This window comes from Rhinichthys klamathensis, unplaced genomic scaffold (genome assembly GCF_029890125.1).
Source record: "Rhinichthys klamathensis goyatoka isolate OS25496 unplaced genomic scaffold, OSU_Roscu_1.1 h1tg000242l_1, whole genome shotgun sequence".
NCBI lineage: Eukaryota > Metazoa > Chordata > Actinopteri > Cypriniformes > Leuciscidae > Rhinichthys > Rhinichthys klamathensis.
The window spans coordinates 2025163-2049701 of NW_026606764.1; the positions used below are offsets into that span (position 1 = coordinate 2025163).

General features: G+C 38.1%; 1 protein-coding gene across 1 annotated transcript in view; it reads left to right on the plus strand.

The window, feature by feature from the left end:
* The window catches only part of LOC130100433 (F-BAR and double SH3 domains protein 2), a 106044-nt gene that overhangs the window by 6585 nt on the left and 74920 nt on the right, over positions 1–24539 (plus strand). The window contains 1 exon segment of the mRNA XM_056265897.1: positions 22541–22586. Within this exon segment, the coding sequence (XP_056121872.1) occupies positions 22541–22586 (46 nt within the window).

The window sequence follows — 24539 nt, forward strand, 5'->3', positions numbered from 1 at the left end:
AAGTGATGCTTGTTATTGTTTTTGATCTTAAAGTGTTTTCTTTAATGTGCTGGAACAACTAAGAAGGCTATTGAAATATTGATATGTTTGTTTGAGGTCTGTCATAATGGAAGTGAAGGTTGAAATGTATGGAAAATCTGTTTGGAAACTTTTAACTCTTAAATTTTGCAATGTTGTCACTATTTGCACGGAAACTACACACTTTACCATGAATTTGATATGATTCCATAGACTATGAGAGATGGAAAAACAGTCTGTTGAGGATTTCATAATGTCCAAGATTATGTCTAACTTGCAATAGATTTTTGTCCCCTTAAAAATTAATAGAAAGATATCATTTCAATGTTGACTTTTTGATCAATGCAGAGTGGACTGCACTTTCATATGAAGCCTATTGAGACTAAAGCCCACAAAACATATTTAGCCAAATCAGACTAAAGGTACGGTCACAGTTACTGTTGTTCAGTGATTTTTCACGGTCGAAATCGAGTCAGTTCAATAGGAATCTGTGTATTTTCGGCTGAGGGATTTCCTCGCACAGGTTTTGGATTGGGTTCAAGTTGATTATGCAAATTTGCCTGTTTGAACAAAAAAAAAAAAAAATCGGCTTGGTTTGACTTCGGTGTGATCTGTGATTCATGCATCACTACACTATTGATAATGGATTTTTTTGCCTGCCAAATTTTGCAGAAATTTCTCTGTTACCGCATCTTAACCAAGAAAGGGACTGGGGATGTGCAATTGATTTGTTCTTTCAATTTGTGCTGTTTGTGTGTCGTATAAGGTAGACTAGCAGGAGAAGATTATTACAGATGCCGAAGATCATTGCTACATTAATTACATTACATTTCCATGGATTTAAAGTTGACTTTATGATCTTCTCCATTCTCAGTGTCAAAGACATTCATGGATTTGGACTTTCTCCTCTGTTCTTTGTTGCTCTGTCTGACTCTTGCTGACAAACACATACACAAACATTCTCAAGGTGGTCTAGTGCGATAAATCAATGTCTCGGCCAGGAGTCAAAGAGCCCCATTGATTGAGCTTCTGAGTTTGATCTTCCTGTTTACCTACTGGCCCACTAATGCTCTGACCACTCAGACACGACGTGGGACGGTCGTGTGAACAGATATATTATAGAACTACAGTACAGTCATGCTCACACTGTAAGATATATTTAGGGTGAGTTCATAGTGTATTTTGGGAAGTACGGCTGACTCTCACAGACTGGAACGCTGGTGTCGGTAGTAACTTCAAACATGGAGGTCTCTGCTGTAGTCTGTGTGTTTTTATTTCTCCTGTTGCTCACCAGTTTGCAAATGCACAGACGTTGATCTGAGCACTTGGCCAATTGAACATACTTGCATCCGTTTACTTGTTAACTGTGTTGAGGGAACTTCCTGTTCGATTCTGCCATTCAGGAATGGTTCTGAGTTGATGATAGGTGGTTGCTTGGCTTATTTGTAAAGTCAAATTGCCTATTGGTAAAGTAAAAAAAATATTAAAGTAGTAGAACTAGGGATGCGTGATTTAAGGAAAAATCGAATTGCAATTTATTTATTTTTTCTTCTAAGAATTGTGGTTTGCGATACAAAACAAAGCACCAGGGACCTGTACCATGATGGTAGTTGAACAAACTCAGGGTTGCAGGATTAGTTTCGAGTTGACAAAACCAAACCAAACCAATCCAACAAGACTTTGTTGATACCATGATGCTGATCACAAACTTTCTCTGTCAACTCAGGCTTTGATCTTGAGTTTAGGTGTGACATCAGTAGCGAACAGCCAATCACATGCTGAGAAAGAGTGAAACTCATTCCAAACTCGCGAGTGAAGCAGCGCAATTCACTAATTAAAGTATTAAAATATTAAGAATTTAAACTAATTTACACAGCAAGAAGAAAATAGCTGTCTATGAAAGAGGACAACTAAAAGAAAAAGTATCGCTACTGTATATTAGTGCAAGTAAAAGTTGTGAAGTTAGTTTACAGATGATAAAGGTATAGAGAGAATTGAACATTCAAGCTCACATGTAGTCATTGTATAGCTTCATCTATTGATTCAAAAGGGTTTTTATATTACCTTTGATGTATTTATTCATTTAAACTCTGCGTAATAATAATTGATGAGCTAAAATTGTACATGTGTGATCGATTATGGGTATAATAATTACATAAATAATATCTAAATCATACAAATTTATTATTCTACATAAGCATTACTAAAAGCCAGACGATTTTGTCTTTAAAAATCATTTGCTATGGAGTGACCTTTAATTTGGTGTAGAAACAGGTGGAGTGACTTTATCGCATCAGACATGTCACTTTGCTCACAGCTGATTGGTCCAAATTCGTTTTGCAACCTCTTACCTGGAACATAACCTGCTCCGGACCAGGTTAGCCGTGGAGCGTAAGTTACTATGGCGATGAACACGGCTAAAAGCCAAAACACTTTCATGGTGCCTAAAACCCAGGGTTGGCACAAACTAAACTGATACAAATCGGGCTAGCCACCTAAACCAGCTTCAAGTATATTCACAATTATGACTATAAAAATAATAATACTTATTATTGTGTCCAATAAATAATAATTTAAAACAAAATGAGAAATATATATATATATTTATTAAGTTAAATCGCAAGCCTTTGCGATCTGATAACCGTGCTAAGCCATATCATGTTTTCAGTTTTTTTTTTTTTACTTACTCGTAGCCACATGATTGAGGAATCATTCATATATGTAGTACAAAATACAAATGGTGTAGGATGATATATTTGCACAGGGCAGCGTTTGATGGACCATATCTATATCAGAGATGCCCTGATACTGCAGACAGGAAGACATGGGAGGGAGTTATGCACGAGGGATTGTGGGAAATAGTTGAGGAATCCTGTGTGATATTAAAGAGTTGAAAGACAGTTATTGTTTCAGTAACTGACGGATGAAGCAGATGAAAAAGCAAAGCAGACGAGGGAGAAATAGTTGTTTCCAGGAAGCCGCTTTGTGTCGTTTGTGTACGAGAGACATAATGAGTTCCATCAAGACTCTTCTGGCTGGATCTGAAAAAAAATTAAATGATTATGAAAATACGCCCAACGGAAACAATTTCGCAAAAACTCCCATATATTACAAAAAAGTTTTTATGCTCTCATGAGGTGGTTTCTTAGGCAATTCGGAAAAAAAAATTCGCATTTACAGGTCACCTGGCATACGTAAAAGTCGATCATTCTTTAAAGAAGGTGCGATATTTTTGGAAGAAGATGATACCGAGTTCTTTATTAAACTCATAAAAGGCAAAAGAATTACGGAAATACTGGATTCTAAACAACAAAGAAAAAAATGCCACAATTTATGAAGACATGATAGGAGGGAGAAACACTCAGAAACACCTCATATGTGCCGCTCCCAAGTATAAGGGGCTTTCCTTGCCATAAATGCTATGGATAACAAGCCTACGTCTCCTTCAATTTAAAAATAATGGCTGGTGCGGTGGCTGCGATTATATGTAAACCTACCAACATCTGTTTCTGTGATTTTTTCCATGAAAATTACGTATTAGTCGCATAACATTGGTTAATGGAAACTCAGTCATGTCGCAATAGTTTTTTATCGGCATTTAGAAAATATCGCAAAAGTTTAGCGCAAATTTGTAATGGAAAGCAGGCTAGTGTGCATACAATATTATAAAACGGATCATTCTGAGACTAAATTCTGATTTCAATTGGAATTGTATTTAATATCTAATATTTCGAAATTTACTATGTGAATATCATTTTGTACTGTTGACAGAATGATCTTTTGGTTTGTGACCATCAAGTTTGGAATACAAAGAAGATAAACAAATGATATTAGTGTGAATTAAAGGGTTAGTTCACCCCAAAATGAATAAAATTGTCTTTCCAAACCCATTTGTTCATCTTTGAAACACAAATGAAGATCTTTTAAATGAAATCTCAGAGATTTCTGTCTCTCTATTGACAGGCAATGCAACTACCACTTTGTCGCTTCATAAAGAGATCGTAAAACTAAATCCATGTCAATTGAGTGTGTTTCTTCAGAAAATTTGGACTAAACCGATCACTTTATATGATGAACAGATTGAATTTAACTAAATTATTCATTTAAACTTTTTCATAAAAAGTGGTAGTTGCGTAGCTGTCTATGGAGGGACAGAAATCTCTCAGATTTTATTAAAAATATCTTCATTTGTCTTTTCAAAGATGAACAAAAGTCTTGAGACATGAGTAAATGTAAATGTAAAATGAGTAAATGATTGGGTGAACTATCCCTTTTAAAGGTTTTAATTTTATCTTAAAGTCAACATTATTAAATTAATTAAAATACACACTATTTTTGCATTGAATTTCCAGCAAAAATAGCTATTGTGGCATAATATAAAGTGATGTCAAATTAGATTTTGGTTATCGTAGGCTGATGCTTTCCCCATGTTGGCAGTTGCGATGAGTTATCCAGTGTGTTTTCTATATAAGATCTGACCTGAGCATTAACACTATTGTCCAAATGTACATTCTTTAATGAATGAGCTTCTTTTTTTTACAAACATCGACACACACACACACTCAAGCTGCTCAACTCTCAAAGGCCTTAATGAAATTGTGTCTCCCTGCCTCCTGAATCTCAAGGCTAATTTGATCAGAGCGGTATTTCATGAAAAGCCTTTTCATCCTTTCTGCAACATTCTCAAACACCAAAACACATCTGCTCACTGATTTCAGACCAGCTCAAGCCTCGATCACACGTGGAAAATAAATATGTGGTGTATTGTAGTATTAAAGGGGTCATATAATGGTACATGCACTTTTACAAGTTGATTGTACTGAAAGGTGTGTTGGCAGTGCCTGTACACAACCATCATATAATGATAAAAATCCATCCAGTGTTTTATTTTTTATCTTATGTTTTCCCCGTCTCAAATTGAGCCGTTCGTTTTTGTGACGTCAATAAAACGGACTCCCCTCCCACGATTGTTGATTGACAGCAGCGTTTCAACACATCCCCGCCCTGAGCGAGCTGTCATCATAGTCCGTCATTGTTGATACGCTGGAGCAGAATGGTGTCTAAGCGATTGTGGTGTTCTGTTCTTGGGTGTAATAACGAACACAGCAGTCATTTTAATGTTCCTAAATCCGAACCGCTGAAGACGCAGTGGCTGAGTTTTGTTTTCGAAGGGAATATTCCCCACGAGCAATGTCAATGCTTTCATGTTTGCGCGAATCATTTCTCACCAGACTGCTTTATAAACGAGGGTCAGTATAAAGCTGGTTTTGCTAAGAAGCTGCTCATGAAAAAAATAATTGGTACCAAGTTTTCGTGTTCCTGCTGCACCTCCAGAAGTGAGTGTAAAGTTTTATTAACCTTTATATTAATCTTTGCAAATCGCTTGCACGCTTCACGATGAATGAGTCTAAGGTTTACACTCAGGGTACATTATGGCATGTTTTCTATGTACGACGTTCTCAATATAATTCATAATCCCACGTTTATAATGAACAACGCGTTACGGTTATTGTGTTAATACAAACGTGTACGCAGGTGTTAAAGTTAACGTGGTAACACTACACTAAGCTTACTTTTGTAGATGGTTTATAACGGTGTCTGTTACTGATTGAGAAGTAATGTCAAAAAATCAAATTGATACGGTTGCACAAATGTGTCCTCAGAGACTCCCGCTGCCATTCTTTCTCCAAAATATACCCTCAACTGTTGTCAAGGCAACATGTGTTGTCAAAACGCCCACAGAACAGAGGGGCGGAGTGAGATAAGCTCATTATCATTTAAAGGCATATGCACTGAAACGGCGTGCTGAAAACAGCTGTTTTTGACCAGGTAAAATTAGTGTTTTCTTACAATACTAATGAGAATTTTTAATTAAAGTATATTACAAACTTTTCATTTAGACCCTAAAGAATCATATTAACTTGTATAAAAATGGCATTATATGACCAATTTAGTATGTTTCAAGTTGATATAGATAGGCATGAGATTAAGGTGATGGTTTTAGAAAATTCTGTCATCATTTACTCACCCCTATGTCATTCAAACCTGTAGCTATGACTGACTCATGTGTTACACAAAAGAAGATATTTTGAAGAATGTTTCAGTGTTTTTCTGTCCTTATAATGAAAGTCAACGAGGCTAACTATTGTTTTGGACCCCATTGACTTTCATTGTATGGTCAAAAACAGGTGAAACAATGTTCACTTTTTGGGTGAACTATCCCAAAAGGTGCTGTATGTAACTTTTTCACTCTACTAAAGCATTAAAATGCTATAGTGCGTTTCCTCAAATATGCAAACATATTTGAGGAAACACACTAAGTTCACATACTCGTTTCTCTGAAAAACACTTACAGCCAGTTATTTTACTTAGAAATTTGCGTTTCCAGGCTGGAATATTTGTTTTTGTTTTGGTCTGTGATACTGCACGTTGCCAATTTGCCAATTTTCCTTGTCCATTGCGCTCGTTCCTGTAGCGTGTGCTCAAACTGGCAACCCGTGTGAGCGCCGTCCAGTCTGAGGAGCAGGTGGCGGGAGTGATGACGATCTCCGATATTTTGAATTCGACTGCTGTACATATTTGACCACTAGTTGTCATTCTTACATAGCCTACTGCACCTTTAAGTATAGACCTTATTCACAGCAGCTCCATCTTTGATTTTAAATGGGAGTGAAAGCGAGGCTGTGAGGGGCAGACATGCATCTCTTCAATGGGGTGTACTGTTGTTTAATGTGTTTTTGGATTGTTCTGCTCATGAAACACTGGAAAAATATCTTTCCAAGAAATTTCAGTTGACAAACTCCCGATAATATAAGCTATGGAAAATTGTAAGTAATCTAGGAGCTTTATACAGCTTTTTATAAATTTATAAATGCCATTGGAAACACGGCATGTCTATTCCTCACAGCCTCACTTTCATACCTGTCATGGCGCTGCTCTGAATAAGTAGAAATGTTTCTTGAGCAGCAAATCATCATATAGGCTTTATGCCGAGCATCACGTGACCAAGCCGGAAAACAGATCACATCGCTTCCGATTCAGGTCTTTTGTATGTGCTTCATGAATTTTTTTGCGGTTTTACTCAAGATAACTTAAAAGGAGCAAGCAAAAAATGAGCATAACCAATGTCCCTCGCATGTGCAGATTGATGTTTAAAAGTTTTTTAATTTTTCTTCTTCACACTAACGTTTAGATATTTAAATAGCATAAAACACCAATAACAAAGTGAACTTAGTAGGTTAGCTGATTACCTTAAAAATCCATAGATATCGTAGTTAGTTCTTACGGCCGTTAACACTTTCTCTGACAAGCGGATGCAATGAGACCCGTTTTCCGGTTTGGTCACGTGGCGCTCGGCATAAAGCCTATTAGAATGATTTCTGAAGGATCATGTGACACTGAAGACTGGAGTAATGATGCTGAAAATTCGGCTTTGCATCACAGGAATATATTATTTTAAAATATATTAAAATAGAAAATGGTTCTATTAAATTGTAGTAATATTTCACAATATTATTGTTTTTTACCACAGGAAAATGTTCCTCAAAACAAGGCTATCAGAAGACTTTTGTATATTACTTTTAGGCTGGTTTCATGATCTTTATTTAGGTATTATGAGGGTTCAACCAATGGTTTAATCAATTCCCTAAACATTTATGAGAAGTAGTAATAGTGATTTTGCAAGCACCACCAACTAACACCATGAATCTGTATTATAACACTTTTCCCTGATGTCTTTTAGAGCAGTATAACAATAGGAGCGAGAGGGGCCCAGACATGCCTCCTATCCTAGAGATGGTGTGTGTGTGTGTGTGTTTGTTTAGTGGAAAAAAGCAGATGATGGTGATCTGGGAAGAAAAAGGGCACAAATTCCTGGAGATTTCAGGCCGTGTATGAGGATGCAGGCATTAGAACACATGAGACAAGTAAACGTATTCGAATTTAAAAAAAGTGAGCCAGTTTGTGATGTTATGGAACATGATGGGTGTTTTTCTGAAGGCGATGAAGGAATTTGAGGAGGCATGTGAGAGCAGGAGGTGCTCATAAAGGGAGGAGGAGACCTGTAATGCTCGACTCCAGCAGCGTCCCACTGGAGTTCACATTTTCTCATGCTCACTTTAACAGTCATGTTCTCCCACCCAAACGCACAGAGTTCATAAGCAAATTCAACCGTGCACGTTTATGAATTTTTAAAGAGAGCAAGCCAGCCAAATGTTTCAAAGTAGAACGCTTCACACACGCTCCAGAATGTCATGAAAACATGCAGGTCACATTTCAATATTTCTTTCAAATATCTTACCAACCTCTAACTTTTGGACGGACTTGTAAAATATGCAATGTCCTCAATTGGCTTTTTTTTTTCTTGAAGAAAAATGTTAATTAATTTTTTTTCATTTGATTTTAGAGTGAAATATTACACAGGTATGTTCATGTCAGGTATTGTGAGATTTACCTAAGGATGATGCCACATCAGACAGACACACACACACACACACACACACAGACACAGACACACACACAGACACACACACAGACACACACACACACACACACACACACTTGGCCGTCTGTGTTGTGTTGTGGGGAGATTACATCGGTTTCACACCCAAACAATCACTAATTGGAAAAGCTGGAAGTGAAACACAAGGCCTTGACCTCTCCGACCTCTTCCTCTCCTCTCACCAATAGCTCAAACGCCTCCGACATTCCTAATTAGATCGAAAACTCTCCTCCTAATGCCCATCGATTCTTTTATTTTTCGCTCTATCTCATCTCTGAGTCTCTCCTTCCTTTTGTCTTGTCCTGCTGTTGTGCTTTGTTTTTATTCCCTAAATTTAACTCTCCCACACTCTTGTTCTTGATGGTGTTCAAGTCAACGGTCTTTATTTCTATTTTTTATGCCTTGAGTTAGTGAATTAGATCAATAACAATATGTATTAAAGTTCAGTGTGTGCGTTGTTTTGTAGCATTTGCTTTCTAGTGATCAGATGCACAATATTTACCTGCTAGGTGATAAAACGGGATCTGAGTTATATCTAGAGACTTGGTCACAGGACTCTTTGGCATGGATAGTGCAAGTAGATGGTTATGATTTATTATTGTATTAGGTTGTAAAATTTCAAGCCCAGAAATAGTTAACTTAATCTTTCTTGGAAACAGAAACCGCGTCATTCAAGGTTTACTGACCTCTGGATTAGTTTTATCTGTTTATGACTTTACACACACACACACATACACACGTCACTGTCCCATCTGTATGGTTTGACTGTGTTTATGACTGTTTTATTTCTTTTTTGGAAGTAATTAATTAGTCAGTTAGCATTAAGTGTACACAGATTTGTATGAACAACTCTCAGCATGCAACCTATGCACAGCATCCCTAAAATTATATAAAAGTCATGCATAAAAATGTCTGGATATCATTGCATCAACATAATACCAACCCAAGTGTTGAGTTGGTATTGTTGGGACACACTTCTTAATAGCTTGTTTTCATATGACGTCACGCCACTGCGTTGCCATGGCGCGAAATGCAAATGGAGGGCAGGAAGTGATTTGCTGTATTTAGAAAGCACTATAACAAACTTAAAATGCCTATGTTTTGCATCGTTTATGGTTACTTAAATCGATCAAACCACGAGGAGTTTTTATCGTGTACCAAAAGTTGTTGTTCATAAGGGGGGAAAATTAAAGAAATTGACTGAAAAACTCTGTGAAAACGGCTTGCAAACTTACGTCTGCGGTCGGGAGGAGCCGAATGGGAAAATGCCCGTGTGTGCAGTGATCACTTCGTCAAAGGTGAGTTAATACAACTTAAGTGGCTATGTTTGTGTAACGTGTAACGTTTCCGAACTTTGTAAAGTCAAAGTATGTCTGTAAGACAATGTAGTTGCTGATATCTACCGCCTCGATGGCAGGAAAATCTTTCAATTCAGTTGAAAAATCGCTCCTCTTCATAACGTAAGGATCACGTCCAACATATGTTTGATTTTTTGTTTATATCTTTCTCTTGTAATAGCGTGTAAAGTAGTACAGTACGGACTTTCCTCCATCTCGTCCATTGCGCTCTTCACTCCCTGCCCTCCATCTGAATTTCGCGCGTCATCATAATCACGTGACTGAAACCCAGCTATTGTTGAATTGAGGTGTTTCAATTAGACCCATTGGCACAGGTGTTTACAATCAAACACCTAGCCATGCAGTCTGCAATTTACAAATATTTGTGGGGATTCTGGGGGGGAAAAGGGTTGTTCTGAAGAGCTCAGTGAATTCAAGCATGCTACTGTAATAGGATGCCACCTTTGCAATAAGTCAGCTCAAAATGAAATTGAGTCACAGATGAAATGTGCAAATTTCATCCCTGCTAGATATGCCACGGCCAACTGTAAGTGCTAGTATTTGAATGTGGAAGTATTTAGGAACCGCAGCAACTCAGCCACGAAACAGAAGACCATGCAAAGTTACAGAGCGGGCTAAATGAGTGGAGCTGAGGCGCATGGTGTGGAAAAGTCGCCAACGCTCTGCTGATTCCATAGCTGAAGAGTTCCAAACTTTCACTGGCATTGTTATCAGCACAAAAACTGTGCGCCGGGAGATTCATGGAATGGGTTGGTTGGTTTGGTTTGGCAGATGCCAGGAGAGCATTACCTGCCTGAATTCATTGGGCCAACTGTAACGTTTGGACTGGTGGAGGCGGGATAATGGTACGGGGCTGTTTTTCACGGGTTGGGCTGGACCCCATAATTCCAGTGAAGGGAATTCTTAATGTTTCCGCATACCAATACATTTTGGACAATGCTGTGCTTCCAACTATGTGCCAGAATCCGAATACCTTATTTGTAAAGGCATGGATAATGGCTTCAAAATTAATAACAAATTGTACTGAATAATAGAAAGAAAAAAAATTTGCCTGACACTGTTTGCTGGATAGCATAGCTCGATATTATACATAAAACTCTAAAATCACTACACAATAATGAGTGTGTGAAGTGAATGAGTATAAAATCTACAAATGAAATGAGCACTTATCAAATAGCAGCGTTGCCGTCTCTGTGCATCTCTCAGAAATCAGAGCTTAGCAAGAGTAATATCAACTAAATACTACGTCATACACATTTTCTACTATTTGATATAATTAAATTAAATTATTAAATTATTTAAACCTTGTACTATGATACACGAATGAAATGAGCACAGCATGGTCTCTAATCAAATAGCCACATTGCTATCTCTGCGTGTCTGTCAAGAGTAATATAACTAAAGCTGGGCACACACTACAAGATATTCAAGGCAATTTTGGACCGATTTCTCCCCTTCCGACAATCCAAGTCCCTATGATCATGATGGTTCTACAGATTATTTTATCAGATTTTTCTGTGGTGTGAGGTGTGTTAAGAGTGACCGAATCTGGTCGGAAGAATGTCGGTGTGTAGCAGCGGCTTTACCATAACAAGAATATCATTGTACAGGGAGACATTTAAGATTATTAAAGGGCTCATATACATGCACTTTTACAAGTTGATTGTACTGAAATGTGTGTTGGCAGTGCCTGTACACAACCATCATAAAATGATAAAAATCCATCCAGTGTTTTTGTTTTAATCTCCTTATATGTTTTCCCCTGCCTCAAATTGAGCCGTTTGATTTTGTGACGTCACACGCTCGGAAGCCCCTCCCACGATTGTTGATTGACAGCATCGTTTCAACACAGACCCGCCCTCGCTCGTGAGCGAGCGAGCGAGCTGTCAATCATAGTCTGCGCGGACCGGCGCGGTCATTGTTGATATGCTGGAGCACTGTCTATGAGCAGAATGGCGTCTAAGCGATTGTGGTGTTCTGTTCTTGGGTGTAATAACGAACACAGCAGTCATTTTAATGTTCCTAAATCCGAACCGCTGAAGACGCAGTGGCTGAGTTTGTTTTCGAAGGTTCATTTCTCACCAGACTGCTTTATAAACGAGGGTCAGTATGAGCTGGTTTTGCTAAGAAGCTGCTCATGAAAAAAGGATCGGTACCAGATATTCGTGTTCCTGCTGAACCTCTAGAACAACTGAAGTGAGTGTAACATTTTATTAAACTTTATATTAATATATTAATCTTTGCAAATCGCTAGCTGCACACTTCACAATGAATGCGTCTAAGGTTTACACTTAGGGTACATTACGGCATGTTTTCTATGTATGATGTTCTCAATATAATTCATAATCCCACGTTTATACTGAACAACGCATTATGGTTATTGTGTTATTGTGTTACAAACGGTGTACACACAGAACAGAGGCGGGGTGAGCAAAGCTCATTATCATTTAAAGGCATATGCACTGAAACGGCATGCTGAAAACAGAGCTGTTTTTGACCAAATAAAATAAGTGTTTCTTACAATACTAATGAGAATTTTTAATTAAAGTATATTACAAACTTTTAATTTAGACCCTAAAGAATCATATTAGCTTGTACAAAAATGGCATTATATGACCCCTTTAACAAGTCATTACTTTTACAAATAATTGTAAGAAATTATTCCTATCAATATATTTTTTTAATTCCTATTAGTCTGCATTTACATTGCACGTATCTATTTTGACATTCCATATTTTTATCACGTGTTAGTATCACTGTCAATTGCAATTTCGAGAGCAAATCTTGCTTTTATATGAAAATGTCACTTCCAAAACTTTGCACTGTGTAATTGGCCGTCGGCCCTTTTATCAGCATGAAAAACAAAACTTTTATTCAATGGTTTATAGCTATGTAGCTTGGAAAGGGCGAAAGAGCACTCACTTTACAATCTCTAAAAAACTGTCACTCATCTCAGTTCGCGATCTTACAACCTATAAGATAAAAGACCTCGGCTGCATCTGTGTGCGTTTGTAGTTTTCTAGGAGATTCCTGCTTTTACAGCTTGACTCTAAGCATTCAAATTCCACAGGTCTGCCTTGTGTGTATCCACACTAAACAACCTCTGCTGAAAGTGCCATTCTGCCCACCAGTGTTCTGCTCGCAGTAAATGCAACACTTGTGCGTCTGAATGCTTCTTTTATAAGTCATCAACATTACAATCAACTTTTTTTCTCCCCTTTTCTGAAAGTGTTGCTGTGCAGTTTAGGTGTTCAAGTTGGTTGGTTAAAGGGATACTCCACTTTTTTTGGAAATAGGCTCATTTTACAACTCCCCCAGAGTTAAACTGTTGAGTTTTACCGTTTTTGAATCCATTCAGCCGATCTCCGGTTCTGGCGGTACCACTTTTAGCATAGCTTAGCATACATCATTGAAGTGGACAAGACCATTAGCATTTCTAAAAAAAAAATGACCAAAGAGTTTCGATATTTTTCCTATTTAAAACTTGACTCTTCTGTAGTTACATCGTGCACTAAGACCGACGGAAAATGTAAAGTTGCGATTTCCTAGGCTGATATGGCTAGGAACTATACTCTCATTCCTGCGTAGTAATCAAGAAACTTTACTGCCGTACCATGAGAGCAGCAGGCGTAATGATATGACGCAGCGCCTGAAAATAGTTCCGTTGTGTTGACGGAAGGTGGCCTATTTTCAGGCGCTGCGTCATATCATTACACCTGCTGCTCTCATGGTACGGCAGTGAAGTTTCTTGATTACTACGCAGGAATGAGAGTATAGTTCCTAGCCATATCAGCCTAGGAAATCGCAACTTTACATTTTCCGTCGGTCTTAGTGCACGATGTAACTACAGAAGAGTCAAGTTTTAAATAGGAAAAATATCGAAACTCTTTGGTCATTTTTTTTTTAGAAATGCTAATAGTCTTGTCCACTTCAATGATGTATGCTAAGCTATGCTAAAAGTGGTACCGCCAGAACCGGAGATCGGCTGAATGGATTCAAAAACGGTACAACTCAACAGTTTAACTCTGGGGGAGTTGTAAAATGAGCCTATTTCCAAAAAAAAGTGGAGTATCCCTTTAATACTTTGAATTAGGGGTTTGTTGAACTGAGTAACAGCAACAGCAATGCTTCCAAGAGGAATCGTTAAGGAATCGTTATTGTTTTCAAGATATAATAATCAAATTAGCTCATAATATTCACCTTCTAATTGCAATCATCGATTTAATCATTTAACTGCCGTTCAATCCTGGCGGACTGAAAGGGGTTTCCAAGGACACTGCTGGGTTTTTCCCAGCTTTAGACAGACGCTCCGACCTGTTGGTCCCAGAGGAAGAACTGTCGTCAGACATCCATGGCTCCTCAGGCTGAGATGCTGCTTTGTAATTAGCCACTCTGAGGTTTGCTGTAATTATTGACTTAGACTCGTATCTTAACCCATTTCCTCTTCCTGTGGATGTCTCCTCTTCCGTCCCCATTCTCTTTGTTTCTTATTATATTTGTAAATGTATGTTCAGAATGCTGTACTATATACTATTTTTGCAAAAGTGTTATGCAGTAATGTGCAAAAATGCAAATTAACCATGTGTACACTGGCAGTCAAAAAAAATATGCCTATGCTCACCAAGGCTGCATTTAGGCTATTTGTAGAAAAAATACATTAAAAACCGTAATAATGTGAAATATTAATTGCAATTTAAAGTAACAGTTTTGTACTTGAATATATTTTAAGATGTAATTTATGTGATGGAAAAGCTGAATTTTCAGCATCATTACTCAAGTCATCAGTTGCACGTGATACTTCAAAAATCAATTTCTATTCATAGATAGAACAGCATTTATTTGAAATGGAAATATTTTGTTGGATTATAAATTACTTTACTGTCACTTTTGATCAGTTTAATGCATACTTGCTGAAAATCAAAATCTCATTGACCCAAACCTTTGAACACTGGTGTACACCACGTTTGGCTGCGTAGCTCACAGAGGAGACAAATTAGTAGACGTGACCTCAGGCCAAGTGACCTCTGACCCTTGCTATGCTGTTTCCTATGTAGGTCAGTCGTGGCAAAGAGTTTAACATCTGGAGTTCACATGCTCCACTGTCTGAATGCAACAGCTTCTTGTGGATCGTACTTCCTGCCTTATAGCAACCAGCTCTTACCCCACACACGGAGTCTGTTAACCCTTTGACACAAGATGCCGCCTTCTGTTACCACTCTGTAGTTGGGGATGTCACCTTAAGTATCCTGTCCAAAGTGTATAAAAAGACAGTTATTAATAGTAAACATTAACACACCATGTTCATTCATTGCCAATAGCGTTTGTTTATATGTAAATGTTGGTATTTTTTATGTTTATATTTATTTATATAACTATATTAAAGGGCTCATGATATGAGAAATCAAATTTGCCCTAATCTTTTGACACGTAAGAAGTCTTTGTACATCATGCAAGTTTCATAGCTTAAAGGGGTCATATAATGCCATTTTTATACAAGTTAATATGAATGTTTAGGGTCTAAATGAAAAGTTTGTGATATACTTTTATTAAAAATTCTCATTAGTATTGTAAGAAAACTAATTTTACCTGGTCAAAAACAGCTCTGTTTTCAGCACGCCGTTTCAGTGCATATGCCTTTAAATGATAATGAGCTTTTCTCACTCCGCCCCTCTGTTCCGCGGGCGTTTTGACAACACACGTGGAGTGTTGCCTTGACAACAGTTGAGGGTGTATTTTGGAACAAGAATGGCAGCGAGAGTCTCTGCGGACACATCTGGAACAAGATGACGGCCCGAAGAAGTTCGACAAATAAGGCTCGAACAGAACGTTGCTGAATGATTGGTTAACGTAATGTCACTTTAATCTATTTTTGTATGTACTGGCAGGGTAGAGTAGTGAGATACGAACACTATGCGTAACTGATGTATAGGTTAGTTCGTTGACAGATTGATGTTACAGTTAATGGTCATGAACAACTTTTTTTCGCGATTTGCAAAGATTAATATAAAGATTAATAAAACTTTACACTCACTTCTGGAGGTGCAGCAGGAACACGAATAGATGGTACCGATTATTTTTTCATGAGCAGCTTCTTAGCAAAACCAGCTTTATACTGACCCTCGTTTATAAAGCAGTCTGGTGAGAAATGATTCGCGCAAACATGAAAGCATTGACGTTGCTCATGGGGAATATTCCCTTCGAAAACAAAACTCAGCCACTGCGTCTTCAGCGGTTCGGATTTAGGAACATTAAAATGACTGCTGTGTTCGTTATTACACCCAAGAACAGAACACCACAATCGCTTAGGCACCATTCTGCTCCAGCGTATCAACAATGACGGACTATGATGACAGCTCGCTCGGGGTGGGTCTGTGTTGAAACCCTGCTGTCAATCAACAATCGTGGGAGGGGCGTCCGATTAAGTGACGTCACAAAATCGAACGGCTCACTTTGAGGCAGGGGAAAACGTATAAGGAGATAAAAAAAAAAAACACTGGATGGATTTTTATCATTATATGATGGTTGTGTACAGGCACTGCCAACACACATTTCAGTTCAATCAACTTGTAAAAGTGCATGTACCATTATATGACCCCTTTAAAACATCCACCTCATAATAAACAAAGCTTTTATTTAATCAAGCTCCAAAAGTTTTTTTGCAGCATCTGTGACGTCACACAGGCAAGTACATTTGCATTTGACTGCCTTTAGAGCAAGACAACGACGAATAGTTATACATCATCACACTATAAGCCCCGCCCACTGGCATGCAGTTGCTTAGCGTCGGACGTTTGGCTACACTGGATGTGAGTGTCGCCAAAAGCAAATAGAAGCCATTATAATCACTGATGCTGTCTACACTGAATACTGTATACAGATGCATGTTCAGTTTCTGACATACTCCACGTGTTTGAGTCTGTTGACAACAGGACAAATGGAAGAGTGGAAGAACGTTCGCTTAGACGCATCGTTTAAACAGCTCGTTTGCGTCTCTGTACCGACATCAGAAGGATCCTAGCGTTGGAAATAAGTGGATGGATTTTTTTAATGTTGTCCCGGATCGCGTCGGCGGATTATGTTTGTTCGGAGCATTTTATATTGTAAACGAGGCACAGTGTAATAGAGAGTTCTATTTTTGATGAATGATGAAGCAGCCAACTGTTTTGGATCTGACAGCAGCTGCATCACAAACCAAAAGTAAATTATTTCATAATGCATTTCTGTAAATGACGGTTTTATATGGAAAATGTTTTCAAAACGCGTACTCTCATGCAATAGAAAGTGGATGTCGATACCGTTTGGTTGTTTTTTTTTTTTTGTGGGAAAAACTTAATACTATAACAATAAGTGAACTTCAAGGAACTAATTTAAAATGATTTTTAAAAATCCATTTCATGACCTTTAATGCAAATATATAAACATATTATTTATATATTTTCTTTTGCATTCTAGTCTAAGTGGGTTTAACATTACATCCATTCAAAGTCGTCTTGCAGTGTGTTGTGGAATTAAAGATGAAATGGAATGTTATTTGTCAATGAAAATTGCCAAAAGATATTGGTTTCAAAATTGTTCACACCAAATGTGATCATTTTTCATTGGAATCTAAGAAAGGTTCATCGTCCTGGAGTCTAAAAGAGTCCATTATAATGCAGCTTTGTGACAATAATTCATGCAGAATGGTGAATAGGCATTTAGTCAGACGATATGTATGTGGGGAGGATTATGATGAAGCAGTAAAAGATGAATTTGTTGACTTAATTTTTTACAACAAAGGGTGTTCGTGCAGCAGAAAGAGGATGTGTTGTAACACCTGCTCTTCACAGATGTGTGTGTGGTTGTGCGTACGTGTCTCTGTCTGTCACTGTGTGTGTGTATATCTGTGATCTGATGTGCATTTCCATTTATATATCCTACTTGTCTAGATATCGACAGGCTAAATGCGTCTCCTTTTCTTATAATAAACACATTTACAGTTAGCAGAGAGATAGCTCTCGGGTGCTTTTATTTCAGAAAAAATGGTACAGTTCATCAAAACGAACAAATGTCCTGATAGTTTGGCATGTGTCCTTGCTGTTCAAGGAGTGAGGGAAAGTTCTGTGGCATGTAGAAGGTTGTTCCAGTCTAGGGGATCTGGCAGACATCAGGCCTGGCTGTGTCTCGCTGTACTGGACCTCAAGGTCACCCTGTGAATGCTCTCACGAAACCAGTTTCACCCCAGGAGAAGTGTGATGGGGACTTTAAGGCAATGCAATTAGCACCAGGTGCACGTCATCCCTATAAAGCTAGATGATTTTCATTTTCATAGCCCTCCCCTTGACCACACACTCCTGGGATGTCTATCGTTCTGTTCTCTAGTTCTCTATGCTATGAAATGCATTGAAACACTTCATGCATTGAGCATAAAGTACAGTATAGTGCTGTTTTAAGAATACGCACTTGTCCTTCCCTTGTTTTATTTCACCCAAACAGATGATGCACATGCAAAATGGCATTCAATTGATTAATAGGTATTTTGAAGCATTTTAGAGCATGCATTAGGGCTGGGTGAAAAGACCAAAAAAATAGCACAATATCATATCAGTCAATATGGATAATTTTCACGATAAATGTCAAATCTTTATTTCTTTCAAGTTTAAAGGCAGATCTTTGCTCCAGAGTGAAAGAAAACCTGACAGTTAATTGTGGTTTTATCATCAGACTTCTTTTATCATCAGAACATGACAAACACTTGCCAAACAGGTGAACATTTCACAAATTAATATGACATGTTTTGTCTCTTAGAAATGCACATTTCACAGTTGCTTGATGCAGATGTAAATTTGCATCAGTATTTGAGTCACGGATCAGATCAGTATTTGTTATGAAAAACAGTAGCAAAAAGACATTTAGTACAATACAAATGCACAAGAACGGCAATAGCTTAATAACAAACAATTCTGTAATTATATTCCATTACTCCTTTACATTTATTATATGAATATCCCACATTTGCAGTTTGTTTCCATTGTTACAGTTTGTGTTACTACAGTAAATCCATGGTAAATGTTTGTGATTTGTGGATTGAAAAGCCTTCTAACTGTATCATTGTGGCACAATGTTTCTCTTGTTTTCCGCGAGTTGTGAGAATGTCAGTGCTGTTTCATTTGGCTTTAAGCTGGTTTAAATCATGAGGCATATGATTTGTTCATATGGGAGAACTCTGCGCCAAACTCAAACGCTTTTCACTGCATCTGACAGCGCTGTTTAGTGGTCGCGTGATTGAGACGGACAGCGAGTAAATGCATTTCCCCCTGAGCCGAGCTGATGAATGATCTGTGTGGCGTGGTTCAAATGAGTAGCTCTGTTTCGTTACACTTTTTGACGCATTTGCCATTTAATGTTTCTCATAAGCAACAGAAATAGCAGCGCTTATCAGTTAGGCAAATTGGTACTGGTGCCTGTGTGATGGTCTGCAACAAGTGTTTGCAGGATTATTTGCATAGTGCATAAAGAGTATATCGAAGATTTAGCAAACTTTTGTTATAATTTTAAAGAGGAAAATTATATTGCAATAATTATTGTTATCGTTTGATCGCCCAGCCAGCATGCGTAAATTAATGTAAATAAAGTCTTTAATCTTCTTCGAACTCTAATTACGTAAGTTTTCATGCATTAAAGACACAATCTATTTTTAAAGACAAAAAAATAAGGCTTCACAATATACTGTATGCACACTTGCTCTATTTCTCTGACAGCTTGTGGGACTTATGAAGACATTTCTGTTGTTTTTTCCAGTGCATTCTGAAAATTTCTAGGAAGCGAATGTGTCAGTGTGCTGAAAGGATTTTGACACTGGGACAGCCCTAGAAATGGTTGACTGCCTGGGCAGTGCATTTGCGAACAAGGGAGCTGATTAAGACGCTGCATCCCTATTCACATATATCTGCTGTGCAGTAAAAATATTTTTCACTGTCGATTGGAAAGTACATACTTGTAACTAAGTACATATTTGGCAGTATTTGGAATGTCATAAAAATGCATCTTCTTGCATGAATGCATACTTAGTGAAATACAATTTCGGGTATTTTTTTCTTGAGGCACATATGGCATATTGTTTAAAATGTGACTTTATAAAGAAATACTTAAAGGCTACACTTTGTGTTAATGTGTATATTAATATTAAAGTCCATTCCAAAGGGAGTTATTCTCTATATCATTAATCACTGTTTCTGAACTCCCTGAAATGCCTCAATTGTATTCTTGAGGTTTCTTGAGGAAACATGCTCAAAGCGGTTGACCAATCACCAAACACACTGGTCCATCCGACCAATCAGAACAGCACATTGCCCTTTTCAGGAGAAGATATTTTGAAGAATATCGGTAGACCCCATTGAATTCCATAGTATTATTTTTTTTCCATATGGAACTCAATGGGGCCGATCAACTGTTCGGTTACCCATTTTCTTCAAAATATCTTATTTTTGTGTTCATTAGAAGAAAGAAATTCCTACAGGTTTGGAACAACTTGTGTGTAGCTAAATGATGACCGAATTTAAACTTTTGGGTGAACAATTTAAATATTGCTGTGATATCAAAATTGGAATTTCCTTGGCATTGATATTGACTTTTTGTATAGTGAATTGGGATGCAGTGCAGATGTGCAGCAGATACCGGTGTCTTCAAAGAAGCTTTTACAGCAGCCATGAACTAGGATGAATTGTGTGTTCGCTGGCCAGTAGACCCCTCGGAAAAAGTGAAAAGTGATGAGCAAGCATGTGTGACATACCACACAAAACCTCTTCCCCCATAAACTATGGCGCTATGTAAGCATCTCGCCCTGTTTTGATAGGACGCTGGGTCTGGGCCACAGAGGGGTCCTGTAGTTTGGTTTCCTTTGGAAGTATTTCTGCGGGGAGGGGGAGGTGCGGAAATTCCTGTCTTGCATAAAAGCAATGTCGCCGAGTCCACATACGCACACGCACTAATCCCATAAACACAAACCGGCCCCCATAGGATAAGACCGAACCCGCTGTGACATTCCTCCAGCATTTTCAGACACGCAAGCAATGAGTTTAAATGATTTGAAATTGAAATCATGGGATGTAATAATGGGAAAAGGAATTGGAGTCAGTAGAGCGAGGAAAAGCAAAACAGTAACTTGATGTTTTTTTTGTCAGCTTGACTCAGACTGACTCAGACTGTACTCATTTGTAATGCAGTGCAAGGACAATGGAAGTGAAGGGAGATGGATGCATTGCTCAAACCATCATCTGTCTGGATGCCTCCTTCCCTCTGGCTCGGAAACCAAAGCAGTCATACCAGGAAGAATGTTAAAAACACCATCTCCACAGCCAACTCACAGTCTGATGTGTGAGAATGATGAATAACTCTTGCTGCTCAGAGAGTTTGAGCTTTGAAAATCACAACTGGGATCCCTGTGACCTTACGTTAGGATTTAAATTCAGCATGAAACCAACACCGACCCTGTTTACATTCTTTATTCATATTCTGATTGGTCCTGGTCTGATTGTGAATGTTATTCAGAAAAATTGGTCTAGGGTTTATTTGGAAATAATTTACACTCTTGCTAGTTTCATTAAATTGCTATTAAATTTCACACAAAAAAACACAAGTAACACGTTGAATTTAACATGACATTTTGAAGTAGAAAGACTGAAATAGTCTGTTTTGTTTATAGCTTGGAAAAATCATTCTCTCACAGTCTGTACATTTATTCTAAGAAAAAATGTTTTGTTAGCTTTAATCAATCTGTAATAACTTGCAAACAGCTTTATTTTTTCAGGTGATGTCATCTAGGCCCTACATGTTTAACTTAATGCTAGTTAATATAATAAGCAATAATAGCTAAACAGTGTTTCAAGGATGAGAGTAATGCTCCACAATATACTGTGGAATTAAATGAACACCTTCATTAAATATTCTGTTTTTCTTTATGCAAATGAAAGCAATCACCTTTTGCAATAGAGTGCTGCGGTGATGACTTATTTTTGTAGGCCAAACCATAAATTAGTATCACACTGGTTCCTTCTTCAAAAAGAATACCTTTTGAATTATTGCAAAAAATGAACTCTTCACGATTCTTACACATTTTGTTCATTTATGACAATATTCTTCACAAACTAACTAGTGAATTTTGAAGCCTAAGTACAGTCAGCATATAACTGAACTACGCCACGGTTGCATGACTTCGTCACCACTTTAAGCTTCTGACAACTTCAGTCTTTATTTAAAAACATTTCCCCTGAAAGCCTGATTTTGAATAGTTTGCAAGAGCGTGATTACAAACACAACGAGACTATTAAAGCGAACTATTGAGTAGATGTGTTTACCTTGTCAGCGTGATGTTTATAATGTCTCCGACAACCTCTAGTTCCATTTAGCCACTTGTTAGCGTCCGTTTTTTTAAAGACAAGTAAAAGCTTTTAAAAAAATCTCAAGACTGCTTTACTGATGTATTTAATTTTGTAGAATAAAACTTCTATTTCAATCATTTTGATCCAGAACAATGGAAGTGCAAGACGTGCTAAAATGCGAACTTTTTGCCTACAAAAATACGTCATCAATGCAGCATTCCATAGACTTCAAATATGTAAGCTATATAAAATACTTATTCTATTCTGTTTGAAGGTCTTTAATTGTCTGTTTTTCTTTTTAATTACAGAACTTACAGCCAGAAGAAGGGCACTCTGGAGAGAGATTACGCGCAGGTGAGACTACGGTCTTTGTGTTCCTTGATGATGATGATGTTTGAGGGATTGTGTGCATCTTTTCACCAAAGTCTCTAGAGTGTTGATTACAGCCCTGTTGCATTTATTGATATCACGCTACAGCCATTGCAAACGCTCTTTTGGGATCCATCAAAACAATAGAAAGTCCATCGCCCACCCTGGTTTATTGCTAATTTATATGCATTTATTGAATAGGATTTCAAACCACATATGAATGAGCTCAAAATGGATTGGTAAAAGGTGCTCTATGTAACTTTTCTACTAAAATGAATCCTTTTTTTATTGCCTGTGTGTGAAGGGGTTGTAATCACACATTAAAATGATCCACTTGTCGAGTTTTGCTATAAGGCTACCTCTGAAGGCCAGTATTCCTATTTCTATGTGAAGTCTCCGGGTCGGATTTACCGCGAAATCCAACGGATGTGACGTGCATGCGCGCTCCCGAGCCTCTCTCCTTATATAGCCTACAGTCTATTGTAGACGGTCAGGGAGTTACGTCCGGTTAAAGGCGCACGTTTTTCGGCTTATATCTCAGTCAATCTTTGATCCATATTCCCAAGACTCTAATCGTTCGTAGTGCTGGACGGGGCCTTTCGAACGAGCCCACCCCCGAGGTCCAACTCGCCCGGCTCCCCGAGTTATAGCCGTTCGAAATCGGGGGTCCCAGCGAACGGCGATCCGGTAGGGGGCATCCCCGAGGCCCGCCACTCTAGCGTTCGGGCAAGGGTTCCCCTGGGACCTCCTCCCCCGAATTTGAGCTCTCTGGGTCTTTGCGTTCCAGAGATACGCGTGACGTCACCGGCTTCCGCAATTTTGCAGCGCGCCCGATGGTTTTCTGCTAATATCTCCGCGAAAACACCACCAAAAACTATGGAACTTATATGCTTCTTTTCAGCTCGACTAGATGGTCCCAACGAGCTCGGTGCTCGCCGAATCCGTCTAGTATTCGCCGAGATATTTGCATAATAGACGGTATTGTCTATGAGTTCGAGCACGAGCGCTCTTGTAAAATTTGGTTGCAATCTGAAACATCACCACTAGAGGCCGCTAAAAGTTACATAGAGCACCTTTAAAATAGCATTTCGTTGATTTAAAAAAAAAAAAAAAAAACATTTTTGCTATACTTGCTAAATCTGATCAGATTCCAATCAGATATGCACAAAAATCGGATTTGGGCTTGACAGTCTGAATGAGGCTTTAGGCTTTGAAATGATTTCTGGCGTTTTGTTGGATGCTAAATTGTGACCAATCATATTATCTTGTGGTTTAATTTTAGTTAGTTTGTTCCACAAACTGCATGATATAGTGGAGGTTTGCACACATGCATCATGTTGAAGCATGACAAAGGTCAAAGATTTGTTCCCAGATGATCAGCCCTTGAAATGATTACAGAGTTCAGCTCTTATTACTAGGTTTTAAGGTCATTTCATATTTCGCAAGCGCAGTTTTTACATTTATCATGCATTTTGACATTAGACATGATTCTGGCAGATTTTATAGCCAAGATAATGATTTTGTTTTTTATTGCACCTGTAATATCAGAGTGCTTTGTCAAAAAGACATGCACTCTGGTCTCTCCTAAAGTGTATTGCACTTAAAGCTGAAGCATTTCCAGAATGTTTTATAGTTTAATGCAATGTTCTTTTTAAGTAAACTAAAATAGAATCTTGAGGAAATGTGTCTGGTCTTGGTCGACCTCTGAATGTCATGCTGTTTGAAGTATGCTCAGAGTTTGCTTTATCTGTGTGCACAAGTGTTAAACTAGAATTCCTTCCAAGATAAAACTAGATAGACAGGAGTCATTTTATGCAGCATTCATGGCATAAAAAAACAGGGATGACATTTGTCGGATGGCACGCAAATGCTACGTCAAAAGAGGTGAATGGATGCACGCTGATCCTGAGATTATATGCCAGAGATTATTAACCGTTG